Below are 18,650 nucleotides of genomic sequence, written 5' to 3'. Positions count from 1 at the left end.
ATTTTGTGTTTTTATGTGTCAAATAAACTTGACTTGATTTGACTATGACTGTTGGCCGATCAGTTTCCTTCCTGGGATGAATAAAGTTCTACGGTAGATAGTATCATATTACCAGAATGTACAGGATCACGTAGAGGTGATGTGTCACCCAGAATGCGCGGAAGCTCATACGACGAAATTGGCGAGAGGCGAAGACATAGATAATGGCCAGGACAACAAGCAGCAGAATACCAGTCAATCCTAGGGGACAAGCAGAAGAAATAACATCATTCTATTGTCTATTGTCTATTGTCTATTGTCTATTGTCTATTGTCTATTGAGACCAGCATTTGTAGGAAGGAACAGCAGAAGCTGGTTTCAACTGAAGATGGACACAAAATTGTATTGTATTGTATTCAAATGTATTGTCATTGTCTCAATTTGAGACAACGAAATGCATTTCCCTTACAGGCAGTATCATTAAAAAAAAAAAAAAAAAAAATCATTAAAAAAAAATATATAATAAATAAAATAATAAAACATATTAAAAATAAAATTGAAATTGAATTTTAAAAAAGCACAAACACAGAAAGTCCACGACACAACATAACATAAATGGCACCAAGGTGAGGATGGCACCATAGTCCAGCCAGCCTCCCCTCCGTGTTCATCCGTGGTCGGGGCCTTCCGAGCACCCGCAGTCGGCGCCCCGGGTGGCCCGATGTTCAGGCCCTCACGCCGGGCTGGTGGAAAGCTGGAGTGAACTCAATTCAATGGAGCAATTCAAATAACCCAACATCACACCCTCGTATTAGTTCTCGGAAGATCACTAATTGAAGACAGTGTCTGACGGTTGATCCTTGAAGAGTTAACAAGTACCTGGAATGGTCTCGAAGAACCACCAATAATATTTCTGAGGAAGCTCTGATCTACAAATGAAAAAGAAGAAAAGTAAATATTTTTGTAGTCAACATTTGTAGGAGCGAAATGGAAAGGCCAGATTTTATTAAACTGGTGATTATGCATCAGAAGGTCAGCTTTGGTTTCATAAATCGCCCATTACTTTGAACACCAACTGCCCTGTGGCCTTTCCATTTTTCTCTGACAGCAGTGTAATCATATTGCAACCAACCAGTCACTGGAAACTCTGTTTTTGTGTAATGTCTTTCTGCAGAGAGTGAGGCCTAGCGTAAATTGGAGGAACAGCACCTCATATTTCGCTTGGGCCGCTTACACCCCAGCAGTGTGAATATTAACTTCTCTAACTTCAAGTACCCTTTGCTTTCCCTCTCTCTCTCCATTCCTCCCCCTTCCTAGTTCTCCGACCAGTCTGACTGTCCCCTGATTAAATTTTATCTCTGTATGCTTCAGTGTCAACTTCTCCTTGCTAACAATGATCTATTCTACATTTTCCCCTTTGATGTCTCATTTTCACACCTTACACTTCCTTATCTCTGTGTCTCCCTCTCCCCTGACTCTCAGTCACCCATTCATGCGATCCAGTGACCCACTATTTATGCACTTGTTTGTAATCTAATTAATAAATACATCAACAACTTTTGATATCCCCAAACCGAATTCAGCAGAAAGACCTCTTCAAAGTTAGCCATATATATATTATTGTTAAAGGAAGGGCTCAAAGTGGAGGAGCAACTCAGCGGGTCAGGCAGCACCTTCATTAGTTCATAAATTCATAAGCGATAGGAGAAGAATTAGGCCATTCGGCCCATCAAGTCTACTCTGCAATCCAATCATCTCTGGAGAACATGGGACCCTTCCTCTGCCCATGTTCTCCACACAGGCGCCCTGACCTGCTGAGTTACTCCAGCACTTTGTGTCCTTCTGTGTATTAACCAGCCTCTGCAGTTCTTTGTTTCCACATTATGAAAAAAATCTTCCTTACACAAAGGGACATTGACAAGCTGCATGTTCAAATTATAGGCAATTATTTCTTAGATCAATAGTGATGTCTAAGAGGCATTTAGATAGTCACATGCCATGCTTTTCTTCATGATAGTACTGTTGGCAAACTGGGCTGAAGGGCCTGTTTCCATGCTGTATTTCTAAACTAAACTAACTTAAGTTTAGTGTAGTTTAGAGATAAAGCACAGAAACAGGCCCTTGAGGCCACTGAGCCCACACCGACCAGCGATCCCTGCACATAAACGCTATCCTACCCACACAGGTCACGGGGAGAACGTACAAACTCCGCCAGTATAGTTTTAAATAAAAGTTAGATGTTTGCAGAGGTGTACAGATTCACGTAGTTTCACCAGGAGCAAGCGAGGACATGCTCCTCGGAGCTGGCACTGCCTGGTGCAATCAGAGCTTCAGATTGCAGTCTAGCCTGGCTCTCCCTGGGGAGATGAGATCTTTAACAATGACACATTCAATTGTAAATTGCAACTCATGCGGGTCGAGACTTTTTTTTTTATCCTTGAAAAATTAACTAAGATTAATTCTGTTGTCGATTTTGGACGCATAAATGAAGAATATCCTGACTTTACAGCATTGGGCAACAGCAGGGGGTATTGTTATCAGTTGCCATACAGGAAGAAGCCCATCACTGTAAGACTTCCTTTGATCGCTAGTGATTCATCTGTCTACAATAGCAGCTTTGTTCCACTGTGTCCGCCTCTTGGACTTGTCTGCTCCTGGTCTATCCATCCGCTTCCCATGTAAAACAACATGCTTTCCAAGGGACAAACTTGTTAGAGGGAAGTGTCACACTATTTAGAAGGATGAGAAGGGATCTTCTAGGAACATAAAAAATTCTTATGGGTTTGTACAGTCAAGATGTAGGAAATTGTTGGGGGAGCCCAGAACCAGGGGCCACAGTGTAAGAATAAAGGATAGGCCATTTAGGACCGAGATGAGGACATTTTCTTTCACCCAGAGAGTTGTGAATCTGTGGAATTCTCTGCCACAGAAGGCAGTGGATGTTTTCAAGAGAGAGTTAAATTTAGCTCTCAGGGCTAACGGACTCAAGGGGTATGGTGAGAAAGCAGGAACGGGGCATTTGATTCTGGATGATCAGCCATGATCATTTTGAATGGCGGTGCTGGCTCGAAGGGCCGAATGGCCTACTCCTGCGCCTATTGTACTCAGGGAGCATTTGTTGGAGGGGTGGTACTAACATAGTATCATACTGTTGGTGGTGTTATTACTCTGTTGGAGGGTGGCGCTAAGGATTATTATGGTGCTAATGGAGTATTACTGTTGGAGGGTGGTGCCTCAGGAGTATTACTCTGTTGGAAGGTGGTACTAAAGGAGTATTACTCTGTTACTGGTGGTGCTCAGCGGGTATTACTGTTGGAGGGATAGTGCTAATGGAGTATTGCTCAGTTGGGGTGGTGCTCAGCGAGTATTAATTTGGGACATATAGTATTAATGGAGTAATACTCGGTTGGGGGTGGTTCCCATGGAGTGCTGCACTGTTGGAGGGAATGTGCTGAGATTATTACTCTGAGGGGTAGCATTAAAGTAGTATCACACTGTTGAAGAGATGGTGATAAGAGTATTACACCATTGGAGAGGTGGTGCGCAGGGAGTATTACTGCTGGAGGGGTAGCACTAAGGAGTAACACTGTTGGAGTTGGTGCCTCTGGAGGATTACTCTGTTGGAGGGGTGGTACTAAAGGAGTATTATTCTGTGTTGGAGGGGTTAATACTAAGAGAGTATTACTGTTGGAGGGATGTTGTAATGGGAGTATCATTCTGTTGCAGGAGTGGTGATTGCAGAGCGTTACATTGATGGGGGTTTAGTATTGAGTGAGATGTGTACATCCAGTAACTGAGACATGGTCCACAACTTACCCATCATCGAAGAAGACACTGGGGAAGAGGCAGGCAAGGCTGCTGAGGGAACTGACACAGAAAGTGTAGACATTTACACCGTGCCCAGCGCTGTGAAAGACTGGAAATAAAGAGACGGGCAGTCCATTAATGTCCTTACAAAACCCTGCCAATACAGTGAATAAATGAGGCCCAGAGTCCCGCAGTTTAAGAATGAGCTTCAACTAACTTCCAGTCTTCAGAGTCATAGAGTGATGCAGTGTGGAAACAGGCCCTTCGGCCCAACTTGCCCACACCGGCCAACATGCCCCAGCTACACAAGTCCCACCTGCCAGCATTTGGCCCATATCCCTCCAAACCTGTTTGAGAAAAAAACTGCAGTTGCTGGTAAAATCGAAGGTAGACACAAAATGCTGGAGAAACTCAGCGGGTGAGGCGGCATCTCTGGAGAGAAGGAGTGGGTGACGTTTTGGGTCAAGACTGAAGTCTGGGTCTAAAGAAGGATCTCGACCCGAAACGTCACCCATTCCTTCTCTCCAGAGATGCTGCCTGTCCCGCTGCAGTTAAAGGCCTGTCCACTTGGGCGTTATTTGCGCGTAATTTACGCGACATCATTTACGTGTCACGGCGCGCACGTGATGCGTGGTGACGGGGCAGTAACGCCCCAGGATTTTGAGATGTACAAAATCTTTGCGCTCCATCTGAGTAACGTGCAAATGAGCCCAAGTGGGACAAGCCCTTAACTCCAGCATTTTGTGTCTATCTTCGGTTTCAAGATTCAAGATTCAATTTAATTGTCATTTGGACCCCTTGAGGTCCAAACGAAATGCCGTTTCTGCAGCCATAACATTACAAACAAATAGACATAGAAACATAGAAACATAGAAATTAGGTGCAGGAGTAGGCCATTCGGCCCTTCGAGCCTGCACCGCCATTCAATATGATCATGGCTGATCATCCAACTCAGTATCCCGTACCTGCCTTCTCTCCATACCCCCTGATCCCCTTAGCCACAAGGGCCACATCTAACTCCCTCTTAAATATAGCCAATGAACTGGCCTCAACTACCCTCTGTGGCAGAGAGTTCCAGAGATTCACCACTCTCTGTGTGAAAAAAAGTTCTTCTCATGTCGGTTTTAAAGGATTTCCCCTTTATCCTTAAGCTGTGACCCCTTGTCCTGGACTTCCCTAACATCGGGAACAATCTTCCTGCATCTAGCCTGTCCAACCCCTTAAGAATTTTGTAAGTTTCTATAAGATCCCCTCTCAATCTTCTAAATTCTAGAGAGTATAAACCAAGTCTATCCAGTCTTTCTTCATAAGACAGTCCTGACATCCCAGGAATCAGTCTGGTGAACCTTCTCTGCACTCCCTCTATGGCAATAATGTCCTTCCTCAGATTTGGAGACCAAAACTGTACGCAATACTCCAGGTGTGGTCTCACCAAGACCCTGTACAACTGCAGTAGAACCTCCCTGCTCCTATACTCAAATCCTTTTGCAATGAAACCCAAGATACAACATAATTTACATAAACATCCATCACATCGCTGTGATGGAAGGCCAAAAAAACTTATCTCTCCCCTGCACTCTCCCCCCCCCGATGTCAAAGTATAAACCAGCATCTGCAGTTCCTTCCCAACCAAAACTCTACATGTCTTCTCCTGTACCTGCGCAAACTACAGGTGTATTAAGATTAGTCAGGTACTGGGTGGCACGACACACTTGTTACAATGGAAGGCAGGTCCAGCACGACGTTCCGATAATGAGAATGGACTAACTTGAGAGAACGACAGCGGTCATTGCAATCCAACGATGAAAATCCACAGCGGCATCGAAGGGGATGTACTGGTTGAGGAAGGTTTCCCGCAGGAACGTGATGAGGTTGCGGCACATGGTCAGGAGGATGTAGGCGTACATGAAGGATACGCTGGCCGCCGATCCACGTGACACAATGATGCCGACGTAAGTGGTTTGGGGAATCCCAGTGGTCTCAGCACCCAAAGCATAATCTGCACAAAAGGTTAAATCAAATACAATAATAAGTGATAGCGTCAGAATTAGGCCATTCGGCCCATCAAGTCTACTCCACCATTCAATCATGGCTGATCTATCTCTCCCTCCTAATCCCATTCTCCTGCCTTCTCCCCAAAACCCCTGACACCCGTACTAATCAAGAATCTATCTATCTATCTCTGCCTCTTGGGAGGAACAGCAGCAGCAGATTAGCAAGAGATACGATTGATTGTTCTCTAGCCTAAGTGGGAGGAGAGGGGTGAAAACAGTTGAAGTAAAGGCCAAGGACAGGCAGTCTTTGTTCAGAACTGCTGTAGATTTGGGAGGAACAGCAGCAGCAGATTAGCAAGAGATACGGCTGATTGGCTCTAGCCCAAGTGGGAGGAGAGGGGTGAAAACAGTTAAAGTAAAGGCCAAGGACAGCAAGACCGCTCTTAGCGAGCGGCAGTAAGTGAGCGGCCTAGTGAGGGAAGTGCCCTGTGAGAAAAGTGTGAGGCTTTGGCTCGAGAGTCTTCGGCGAGGAGGCTGAGGAGAGGAGACCACGCAATACGCTTGAGAGGGAGAGACGAAAGAAGGAGATGTCAGGCAAGCTGATTCAGTGCGATGCTTGCAGTATGTGGGAGGTCAAGGACACCGCTGGTGCCTCTGGCTGCTACAAATGAGAGAAGTGCATCCAGGTAGAGCTCCTGAAGGGCCGTGTTGGGGAACTGGAGAAGCAAGTGGACGACCTCCGGTTCGTACGAGAAACGGAGTCGTTCCTCGACAAGTCCTACAGTACGATTGTTACACCTAAGGTACTGGAAGAGAGAAGGTGGGAGACAGTGAGAAAGGGAGGGAAGCATGGAATGCCACCGCCCCCGGGTGGTGTACCTCTTGTAAACAGGTTCACCCGCTTAGAAGCTGTTGAGACAGAAGACGTGATTACACTGAGCGGCGGACTGGCTTGCGATGCGAATAGGGCTGTTGAGCCAAAACCAAAAAGGCCTAAGGCAGGCAAGGCCATTGTAGTGGGAGACTCCATCGTGAGAGGTACGGACAGGGGTTTCTGCGGCAACAGACGGGATGCGAGGATGGTGTGCTGCCTTCCCGGTGCCAGGATCCAGGATATCACGGACAGAGTGCAGAAAATCCTCAAGAGCGAAGGTGAACATCCGGAAGTGGTAGTGCGTATGTTAAATACATCCATTGACTTTGGCCTCCACAGCCTTCTGTGGCAATGAATTCCACAGATTCACCACCCTCTGACCAATGAAATTCCTCCTTATCTCCTTCCTAAAGGAACATCCATTCATTCTGAGGCTGTGACCTCTAGTCCTAGACTCTCCCACTAGTGGGAACATCCTCTCCACATCCACTCTATCCATGTTTAAGAAGGAACTGCAGATGCTGGAAAATCGAAGGTACACAAAAAAGCTGGGGAAACTCAGCGGGTGCAGCAGCATCTATGGAGCGAAGGAAAAATGCAACGTTTCGGGCCATTTCGGGCAACGTTTCAGACTGAAGAAGGGTTTCGGCTCGAAATGTTGCCTTTTTCCTTCGCTCCATAGATGCTGCTGCACCCGCTGAGTTTCTCCAGCTTTTTTGTGTACCTTCCACGCTATCCATGTTCTCCAGAGATGCTGCCTGACCCATTGAGGTACTCCAGCACTTTGTGTGTTTTTTTTGTTATAGTGCACACCTTGTCGCTTTGAGCCGCTGGGCTGAGGTTGTCACGCAACTTACGGTAGGCACGCTCCACAAAAACACCGGCTGCGATCCCATAAAAGATCAGGACGCAAATGATGTGCCGCCGATAGTTCTCGATGAAGCGCTTGAAATGTTGGATCTTCTGCTGCACCTTGCTCCGGGTGTACTTCTCCCGTTTGGCTTCTGTGAAGGGCTTCGGGTGATAGTACGGTGACCTGCGGCGACATTTGAAATGCCAAATCAGCGCGATGTCCCGTCTACAGATTCATGTTATCCCTTCCCTTCTCCCCAGTTCTTGAACCAGACCGCTAACCGCCTGCCTCATACTATTATCTACAGAATTACAAAAGTTCCAGCAGAATTAGTCCATTCGGCCCATCAAGTCTACTCTGCCATTCAGTCACATAGCTGATCTATCTTTCCATCTCATGGGGAGAGGTTGGATAGACAATAGACAATAGGTGCAGCAGTAGGCCATTCGGCCCTTCGAGCCTGCACCGCCATTCAATATGATCATGGCTGATCATCCAACTCAGTATCCTGTACCTGCCTTCTCTCCATACCCCTGATCCCTTTAGCCACAAGGGCCACATCTAACTCCCTCTTAAATATAGCCAATGAACTGTGGCCTCAACTACCTTCTGTGGCAGAGAATTCCACAGATTCACCACTCTCTGTGGAAAAAATGTTTTTCTCATCGCGGTCCTAAAAGATTTTCCCCTTATCCTTAAACTGTGACCCTTTGTTCTGGACTTCCCCAACATCGGGAACAATCTTCCTGCATCTAGCCTGTCCAACCCCTAAAGAATTTTGTAAGTGTCTATAAGATCCCCCCTCAATCTTCTAAATTCTAGCGAGTACAAGCTGAGTCTATCTTTCTATCTTTCACTCTCAGGGGGGGAGGTTGGATAGACAATAGACAATAGGTGCAGGAGTAGGCCATTCGGCCCTTCAAGCCAGCACCGCCATTCAATGTGATCATGGCTGATCATCCCCAATCAGTACCCTGTTCCTGCCTTCTCCCCATATCCCCTGACTCCGCTATCTTTAAGAGCGCTATCTAGCTCTCTCTTGAAAACATTGAGAGAATTGGCATCCACTGCCTTCTGAGGCAGAGGATTCCACAGACTCACAACCCTCTGTGTGAAAACGGTTTTCCTCATCCGTTCTAAATGGCTTACCCCTTATTCTTAAACTGTGGCCCCTGGTTCTGGATTCCCTGAACATCGGGAACATGTTTCCTGCCTCTAGCATGTCCAAACCCTTAATAATCTTATATGTTTCAATAAGATCTCCTCTCATCCTAAATTCCAGAGTATACAAGCCCAGCCGCTCCATTCTCCCAACATATGACAGTCCCGCCATCCCAGGAATTAACCTGGTGAACCTACGCTGCACTCCCTCAATAGCAAGAATGTCCTTCCTCATATTTGGAGACCAAAACTGCACACAATACTCATGGGTTTGCAAGCTGGTGTATTAAATAGAGCTTGGAGCTGCAGAGTGGTGCAGCGGTAGAAGTTGCTGCCCGACATCTCCAGAGACCCGGGGTTCGATCCTGACTACGGGTGCTGTCTATGTGGAGTTTGCACGTTCTCCCCGTGACCGTGTGGGCTTTCTCCGGGCGTTCCGTCCAGTTTACACCCCATTCCAAAGACGTCCAGGTATGGAGAGAAGGCAGGTACAGGATACTGAGTTGGATGATCAGCCATGATCATATTGAATGGCGGTGCAGGCTCGAAGGGCCGAATGGCCTACTCCTGCACCTAATTTCTATGTTTCTATGTTTCTATGTAGGTGAATTAGTGATTAAGAAGGAACTGCAGATGCTGGAAAATCGAAGGTACACAAAAATGCTGGAGAAACTCAGCGGGTGCAGCAGCATCTATGGAGCAAAGGAAATAGGCAACGTTTCGGGCCGAAACCCTGAAGGAAATAGGCAACGTTTCGGGTCGAAACCCTGACAGGAAATAGGTAACGTTTCGGGTCGAAACCCTTCCGGGTTTCGGCCCGAAACGTTGCCTATTTCCTTCAGGGTTTCGGCACGAAACGTTGCCTATATCCTCCACTCCATAGATGCTGCTGCACCCGCTGAGTTTCTCCAGGATTTTTCAGATTCAGATTCAGATTCAATTTTAATTGTCATTGTCAGTGTACAGTACAGAGACAACGAAATGCATTCTGTGTACCTTCGTAGGTTAATTAATTGGCTTGGTTAAATTTCACCTAGGACATAGAACTACTAGCAGGGGGCAATCGCTGGTCGGCGTGGACTCAGCGGGCTTAAGGGCCTGTTTCCACCGTCCAACCCTAAACCTCATAAATGTCACTTGTTGCTCAAATGCAGAAATGCTGCCAGACCTCAGAATTGAACAGCCGGGGTAGGAGAACCCTTACTTTTTGCTCTGTCGATCTCGGCTTCGGAATTCCTGTCCAACCTGTTCCACCGTGGCCTCCTGGATGTTCCTAGCAGCGCGCGGAGAACAAGAATGTTATTCATTCGCCACAAGGGAGTCTGTTGACTCTGAGTCTTTCACAATTGTAATGCCAGACCCTGTAATCCAGCACAAGCAACGAGCCACAAGGTTCACTGAGGGAGTGAAGGATACTCGCTTGAGCCGTTCCCATCACCTGGCAGCGAGCAGTGGGATCAGGTTCCCCAGCTCTCCGCTCGTTAAACCCCATCAACAATGAAAACAAACAAAACGAACTTTGAAATTAAGAAATGTATTGCTTCCATCTCCAATAGTAAATAATCCCTCATTTAAACAATCTCTTTCTATTCCTTAACTATGGTTTAATAATAGCAAAAAAATTAATACTTAAATTTTGGAAGGGTACATCAATACCAACGCTTAAAATGTGGATTGCAAGTATGTTGGACACCGCTCATCTTGAGGAAATGCGATTCCTCCTAATGGATAAATCAGACCAATTCATAACGAGTTGGTCTCCATTCGTCGTTTTTTTGGAATCATATGGTGTAACACAATTGTAAAAAATAACTGTTTCAGGACTGGACGAGGGTTGGTCAAGACTATAAATAATGATCTCCTTTTCTTTTCACTATTTTCTCTCTCAACTTTCTTCATTTACTCATTTTCTTTCTTCACACACTATATATTTCACATCTTTCTATCCTTTACTATCTAACTTATTTTTCTTATTTTCATCTTTTTTCAATATAACAAAAAAAAAGAAGTTGTACATAAAATGTATTATGAAAATATATATTAGGCACTTTGGTGCCATATGACTGTGCTTACTTCTAATAAAATAAAATATTAAAAAAATAAAATAAACAATCTCTTACTGACAGAACGTATATCTATAGGGAAAGATTAGGAATGAAAAGGATTGGAGACCTGTATGAAATGGGAAATATTTCATCATTTCAACAATTACACTTAAAATACAACTTGAAAAATAACCAATACTACTCCACTAGCCCCTAGAGCTCTCTCTTAAATCCATCCAGTGACTTGGCCGCCACTGCCCTCTGTGGCAGGGAATTCCACAAATTCACAACTCTCTGGGTGAAACATAGAAACATAGAAATTAGGTGCAGGAGTAGGCCATTCGGCCCTTCGAGCCTGCACCGCCATTCAATATGATCATGGCTGATCATCCAACTCAGTATCCCGTACCTGCCTTCTCTCCATACCCTCTGATCCCCTTGGCCACAAGGGCCACATCTAACTCCCTCTTAAATATAGCCAATGAACTGGCCTTAACTACTCTCTGTGGCAGAGAGTTCCAGAGATTCACCACTCTCTGTGTGAAAAAAGTTCTCCTCATCTCGGTTTTAAAGGATTTCCCCCTTATCCTTAAGGTGTGACCCCTTGTCCTGGACTTCCCCAACATCGGGAACAAGTGAAAAAGTTTTTTCTCACTTCAGTCTTAAATGGCCTCCCCTTTATTCTAAGACTGTGTGGTCCCTGGTTCTGGACTCGCCCAACATTGGGACCATTTTTTCCTGCATCTAGCTTGTCCAGTCCTTTTATAATTTTATATGTTTCTATAAGAGCCCCCCCCCCCCCTCACCCTTCTAAACTCCAGTGAATACAAGCCTAGTCTTTTCAATCCTTCCTCATATGACAGCCTCGCCGTCTCAGGGATCAATCTCGTGAGTCTACGCTGCACTGCTTCAATCACAAGGATGTCCTTCCTCAAATGAGGAGACCAAAACTGTACACAATACTCCAGATGTGGTCTCACCAGAGCCCAACACAACTGCAATAGAACCTCTCTAACTCCTATACTGAAATCCTCTTGTTATGAAGGTCAACATTCTATTAACTTTCTTCACTGCCTGCTGTGACAATAAATCCTCTTGGTCAATTCTGCGATATGGATTGCTCTCCAGAAAAGCATGCAGAGTTATTAATCCCAACACCCTTCATCCAACGTGGAGACTATATTATGAGGCTTGTGCGAAAGACTTAAGAATGTTGTTGGTCGGAGACGGGTGTCTCAGTGGCCGTGCAATCACAGAGAGGCTGGCTCCACCGACATGCCCATGTTCAGACCTTTGCACAGGGCCTGTGGTCAGTCTACAATAACCACCCAAATCACCCAGTTGACAGCCGTTTTAATTCCCCTTCCCATGAGCGGCACGGTGGCGCAGCGGTAGAGTTGCTGCCTCACAGCGCCGGAGACCCGGGTTCGATCCTGACTACGGGCGCTGTCTGTACGGAGTTTGCACGTTCTCCCCGTGACCTGCGTGGGTTTTCTCCGGTTTCTTCAGTTTCCCCCCACACTCCAAAGAGGTGCAGGTATGTAGGTTAATTTTTTTGGCCTTCCATCACAGCGATGTGATGGATGTTTATGTAAATTATGTTGTGTCTTGGGTCTAGTTGTTTGTAATGTATGGCTGCAGAAACGTCATTTCGTTTGGACCTCAAGGGGTCCAAATGACAAATAAATTGAATCTTGAATCTTGAATCTAATTGGCTTGGTGTAAAATCAACTTAAGGGCCTGTCCCACTTGGGAGTAATTTGCGTGTCCTTTACGCATCACCACACGCACGTGATGCGCACATGGTGCGTGCTGACGTAGGCGGTGATTTTGGGATGTACAGTGGGACAGGCCCTTGAGGCTTAAGGAATCGTTGTGTACTCACTTATATGGGTTCTTGAGGAAAGACACTCGCTGGAACTTTTTGCCCTTGTCTCGGGTGTCCAAACCTGCAACAGACGAAGACAATATTAAGCAGAGTTTGGTGAAGAGTGTTGCAATTTGTTCCATCGGTCACTCAATAGACAATAGACAATAGGTGCAGGAGTAGGCCATTCGGCCCTTTGAGCCAGCACCGCCATTCAATGTGATCATGGCTGATCATCCACAATCAGTACCCCGTTCCTGCCTTTACCCCATATCTCCTGACGCCACTATTTTTAAGAGCCCTATCCAGCTCTCTCTTGAAAGCATCCAGAGCACCTGCCTCCACCGCCCCCTGAGGCAGAGAATTCCACAGACTCACCACTCTCTGTGAGAAAAAGTGTTTCCTCGTCTCAGTTCTAAATGGCTTACCCCTTATTCTTAAACTGTGTGGGCCCCTGGTTCTGGACTCCCCCAACATCGGGAACATGTTTCCTGCCACAAGCGTGTCCAAACCCTTAACAATCTTATATGTTTCAATGAGATCCCCTCTCATCCTTCTAAACTCCAGAGTGTACAAGCCCAGCTGCTCCATTCCTTCAGCATATGACAGTCCCGCCATCCCGGAAATTAACCCGGGGTAACAAAACAGCAAGCAATAAGAATTGGTTAAACTGGTAGTCCTAACTCAGTCTATCTCATGATAAAAGGAGAGGGGTTTGCAGGAAGCAGACAGCAGTAGGACTCAGGAGAGTCAGTGTGTTGGAAGGGGGAAGAACTAGGACCCAAAACAGTCAGTCCGCCTGCTCCTCCCTCATCTCCTGCTTACCAAACACTTTAATTCTCCTTCCCATTCCCACACCGACCTTTCTGTCCTGGGCCTCCTCCATTGTCAGGGTGAGGCTAAACGCAAATTGGAGGAACAGCATCTCATATTTCGCTTGGGCAGCTTACAGCCCAGTGGTATGAAGGTTGATTTTTCTAACTTCAAGTAACCCCTGCACTCCCTCTCCCTTACCACCTCGATCCTATCTACCGGTGCTGTCTCTACGGAGTTTGTACGTTCTCCCCGTGAACTGTGTGGGTTTTCTCCGAGATCTTGGGTTTCGTCCCATGCTCCAAAAATGTAAAGAATTGTAGGTTAATCGGCTTGGTATAAATGTAAATTGTCCCTAGTGTGTGTGTGTGTGTGTGTGCGTGTATATGTGTGTGTGTATGTGTGTGTGTATGTGTGTGTGTGTGTGTATATGTGTGTGTGTATATATATGTGTGTGTGTGTGTGTGTGTGTGTGTGTGTGGGTATATATATTGTGTATATATATATATATATGTGTGTGTGTGTGTGTGTGTGTGTGTGTGTGTGTGTGTGTGTGTGTGTGTGTGTGTGTGTGTGTGTGTGTGTGTGTGTCTGTGTGTGTGTCTGTGTGTAGGACAGTGTTAATGGGCTGGGATCGCTGGTCAGTATGGACTCGGTGGGCCAAAGGGCCTTTTCCTGCACTGTATCTCTGAGCTAAACTAAATAGGATTGAATTCTCTCACTGGGAAAGGCTGCAGATAAGTGTGTGCAGGAGTTCAGGACTACAGAAGTTGGGAAATTCCGAATGAATGAGCAGTGTAATGGGAGTGTGTGTTGTTGGGGCTTCAGGGAGACTGGACAGAGATGGACTAGGAATTTCCCAGTCGGGCGGCTGGAATTCTGCCCACCCCTCCCTCATCTGTATGGGGAATTTCCCTGGACAGTGAAGGCTAGGTACTGGACAGTGAGTCTTTTGTTTAAGAGTTGATTAACAAGTATATAATTGCCTCTCAATGTTACCGGATTCTAAGGAGTTTGTTTTCAATCTTTCACCGGTGTTTAATTGTTAATGTTGTTGTGTGCTCATCAATGTCAGATACACTTGATCCGTTTAATGAAAGGTCCCGACCCGAAATGACGCCTGTCCATTTCCTCCATAGATGCAGCCTCTCCTCCTGGGTTAAAACAGTGCGTTGTGTTTTTGCTCAAGATTTCAGCATCTGCAGCCTCTTGTGATTCAATGTCTTGGACAGATAGAGCTAAGATTCAAGATTCAAGAGAGTTTTTTGTCATGTGTCCCAGATAGGACAATGAAATTCTTGCTTTGCTTCAGCACAACAGAATAGAATTTAGAAGCTCGCTAGAATTTAGAAGATTGAGGGGGGATCTTATAGAAACTTACAAAATTCTTAAGTGGTTGGACAGGCTAGAATGCAGGAAGATTGTTCCCGATGTTGGGGAAGTCCAGAACAAGGGGTCACAGTTTGAGGATAAGGGGGAAGTCTTTTAGGACCGAGATGAGAAAATCATTTTTCACACAGAGAGTGGTGAATCTGTGGGATTCTCTGCCACAGGAGGTAGTTGAGGCCACAGTTCATTGGCTATATTTAAGAGTGAGTTAGATGTGGCCCTTGTGGCTAAAGGGATCAGGGGGGTATGGAGAGAAGGCAGGTACAGGATACTGAGTTGGATGATCAGCCATGATCATATTGAATGGCGGTGCAGACTTGAAGGGCCGAATGGTCTACTCCTGCACCTATTTTCTATGTTTCTATGTTTCTAATATAGTAGGCATGAATACAGAACAGATCAGTGTGTCCATCTACCATTATATAAATATATACACACATGAATAAATAAACAGATAAAGTACAAATAAACAGATAATGGTCTATTAATGTTTAGAGTTTTGTTTGAGTTGGGTTTAATAGCCTGATGGCTGTGGGGAAGTAGCTATTCCTGAACCTGGACGTTGCAGTCTTCACGCTCCTGTACCTTCTACCTGAAGGTAGCGGGGAGATGAGTGTGTGGCCAGGATGGTGTGTGTTAACCAGATAGAGCTCAAATTCTGCATTTCACCAGTTAAACTATCCCTAGCATATTTCCTCCCACCTATGCTAACTTTATTCTGAAGTCTTTTACCAAAGTCTTTCTCAAAAAGCACCTCACCCAGATATATTTAAATTCATGTGGAAGGAACTGCAGATGCTGGCTTAAACCGAAGATCGACACAATATCTCAGCGGGGCAGGCAGGATTTCTGGACTTAGCTCATCGTGCACCATTAGAAACTCACAGATCGTTGTCCTGTCCTTTCATTGATTTGAAAGCATTACTTATTAATCTTCGTGAGTATGGCGTGCACAGCCTAAAGTTGTAGGACAACTTGTTCTGTTTGATCTTATTTGCTTGTGCACGCCAGGTTGATTGCATTCGTCGAAACAGGGCGGGCCACGTAAAGGTTGCAATCTCCCACCGCCAAGGCATTACTGACCTTTCACATTGAGTTGGGCAAACTGCAATTCATCCCCATGATCTCGAAACAGGTAATGGAAGTCTTCCCAGGTGAGGTCGTCTTTGTCCTGAAATCCCGCAGCTTTGAACAGCGAATCCATTATCTCATCCGCCTGCACCTTTGATAAACAGTTGTGGGAGATCTCAATGAAGGACCTGGAAGAACAAAGCATAAACGATGGGCGAGCTAGCACAGATGATCGCTGGTCGGCGTGGGCTGAAGGGCCTGTTTCCGCGCTGTATCTCTAAACAAGATATTTATCCTGTCAGCTTTCCATATAACGATTACAGCACGGAAAACAGGCCATCTCGGCCCTTCTAGTCCGTGCCGAACACTTATTCTCCCCTAGTCCCATCTACCTGCACTCAGACCATAACCCTCCATTCCTTTCCCCTCCATATACCTATCCAATTTATTTTTAAATGATAAAATCGAACCTGCCTCCACCACTTCCACTGGAAGCTCATTCCACACAGCTACCACTCTCTGAGTAAAGAAGTTCCCCCTCATGTTGCCCCTAAACTTTTGTCCCTTAATTCTCAAATTGCAAGGTAAAGCCAGCAAAGTCCAATCAAGGATAGTCCGAGGGCCACCAATGAGGTAGATAGTAGTTCAGGACTGCTCTCTGGTTGTGGTAGGATGGTTCAGTTGCCTGATAACAGCTGGGAAGAAACTGTCCCTGAATCTGGAAGCTCATTCCACACAGCTACCACTCTCTGAGTAAAGAAGTTCCCCCCTCATGTTACCCCCTCATATCATGTTTCAAGAAGGGTTTCGGCCCGAAACGTTGCCTATTTCCTTCACTCCATAGATGCTGCTGCACCCGCTGAGTTTCTCCAGCTTTTTTGTGTACCTTCATGTTTCAAACCTAAGAAAAAAAGGTGCTGGAGTAACTCAGCAGGTCAGGCAACAACTGTCGAAGGAATTGGGCAGACAGTTTTGGATCAGGATCCTTTCCTCCAGGCCCTGACCAAACATCTCCATTTCCTTCCACAGATGCTGCCTTACCTGCTAAGTTCCTGCAGCACTCTGTTTTTTCCCAAAATCCCAGTCTCTTGTTTGAATTGAATAAGTTTGAATACGTTTATTGGCCCAGTATATTCACATACAAGGAATTTGCCTTGGTGCTCCGCTTGCAAGTGACAACATGACACACAGTGACACGACATTCACTAACCCAGAAGGTCTTCAGGATATAGAAACATAGAAACATAGAAAATAGGTGCAGGAGTAGGCCATTCGGCCCTTCGAGCCTGCACCGCCATTCAATATGATCATGGCTGATCATCCAACTCAGTATCCCGTACCTGCCTTCTCTCCATACCCCCTGATCCCTTTAGCCACAAGGGCCACATCTAACTCCCTCTTAAATATAGCCAATGAACTGTGGCCTCAACTACCTTCTGTGGCAGAGAATTCCACAGATTCACCACTCTCTGTGTAAAAAATGATTTTCTCAACTCGGTCCTAAAAGACTTCCCCCTTATCCTTAATCTGTGACCCCTAGTTCTGGACTTCCCCAACATCGGGAATAATCGTCCTGCATCTAGCCTGTCCAACCCCTTAAGAATTTTGTAAGTTTCTATAAGATCCCCCCTCAATCTTCTAAATTCTAGCGAGTACAAGCCAAGTCTATCCAGTCTTTCTTCATATAAAAGTCCTGCCATCCCAGGAATCAGTCTGGTGAACCTTCTCTGTACTCCCTCTATGGCAAGAATGTCTTTCCTCAGATTAGGAGATATATGACGTTTATCTGTGCGCTTACCTCAACAGTACAGAAAATTCCTCTTTTGATAGGAATCCATTGCCGTCGACATCATACATCTGGAACATGAGCTTAGACTTCTCCTCAGGAGATCCTGGGAGTGAAAGAAAACATGAAAAATATATTGGTCTGGTCACTGCCTTCCAGCACTGGCAAGATGGACACAAAATGCTGGAGTAACTCAGTGGGTCAGGCAGCATCTCTGGAGAAAAGGACTAGGGTTGAGACCCTTCACCAAAGAAGAGTCTCGACCTGAAATATCATCGAAGAAGGGCCTCGGCCCAAAACGTCACCTATTCCTTCTCTCCAGAGATGTCGCCTGACCTGTTGAGTTGCGTGTCCATCTTCGGTGTAAACCAGTTCCTTCCTACACATTAAATTCTCCAATTTCAATAACGCTCTCTATCTGCTACTCACCCACCTGGTTCAATTGTCCATCTCTCTATTGGTGTAACATGGGTTGCCTTGCATGTTCTACAGACTTGAAATGACATTATTTTCTGCATCTGACCTGGTTGTCATTGCCAAGTTAACCCATTTGTCTCCCTGTATCTCAGATATTTATTTCGTCCTATGCATCCCTCCCCCACAACTGAAAACTAACACATGCTTTCCATTCTGAAGATGGGTCTCGAATGGAAAAATGACCCATCCATGTTCTCCAGGGATGCTGCCTAAGCCTGCTGAGTTACTCCAGCACTCTGTGTCCTTTCTGTGACAACCAGCATCTGTTGCCTCTTGTTTCAACACACTTTCCCTCGTTCCCAGTTCTGGCAAGGCATAGAAACATAGAAAATAGTTGGAGAAGGAGGCCATTCGGCCCTTCGAGCCAGCACCGCCATTCATTGCAATCATAGCTGATCGTCCCCAATCAATAACCCATGCCTGCCTTCTCCCCATATCCCTTGATTCCCCTAGCACCTAGAGCTCTAACTAGCACCTAGCATCTTAAACCTGAACCTTTATCTGCACTTTCCACAGATGCTGCCTGACCTGCTG

General features: G+C 45.8%; 1 protein-coding gene across 1 annotated transcript in view; it reads right to left on the bottom strand.

Annotated features, from left to right (window-relative positions):
• duox (dual oxidase) overlaps window positions 1-18,650 on the bottom strand; it is a 79,518-nt gene that overhangs the window by 14,520 nt on the left and 46,348 nt on the right. Inside the window, exons 20-28 of the mRNA XM_055662506.1 lie at window positions 17,652-17,745; window positions 15,866-16,041; window positions 12,599-12,662; window positions 9,873-9,941; window positions 7,512-7,690; window positions 5,555-5,785; window positions 3,796-3,895; window positions 859-908; window positions 113-240 (exon numbers count right to left, since the gene is read on the bottom strand). Of these exons, the coding sequence (XP_055518481.1) occupies window positions 113-240; window positions 859-908; window positions 3,796-3,895; window positions 5,555-5,785; window positions 7,512-7,690; window positions 9,873-9,941; window positions 12,599-12,662; window positions 15,866-16,041; window positions 17,652-17,745 (1,091 nt within the window). The remainder of the gene's footprint in view (window positions 1-112; window positions 241-858; window positions 909-3,795; window positions 3,896-5,554; window positions 5,786-7,511; window positions 7,691-9,872; window positions 9,942-12,598; window positions 12,663-15,865; window positions 16,042-17,651; window positions 17,746-18,650) is intronic.

The sequence above is a fragment of the Leucoraja erinacea genome, chromosome 36 (genome assembly GCF_028641065.1).
Source record: "Leucoraja erinacea ecotype New England chromosome 36, Leri_hhj_1, whole genome shotgun sequence".
NCBI lineage: Eukaryota > Metazoa > Chordata > Chondrichthyes > Rajiformes > Rajidae > Leucoraja > Leucoraja erinaceus.
Note: the sequence above shows the minus strand (reverse complement) of the source record. Positions and strands in the feature narration are given on the sequence as shown.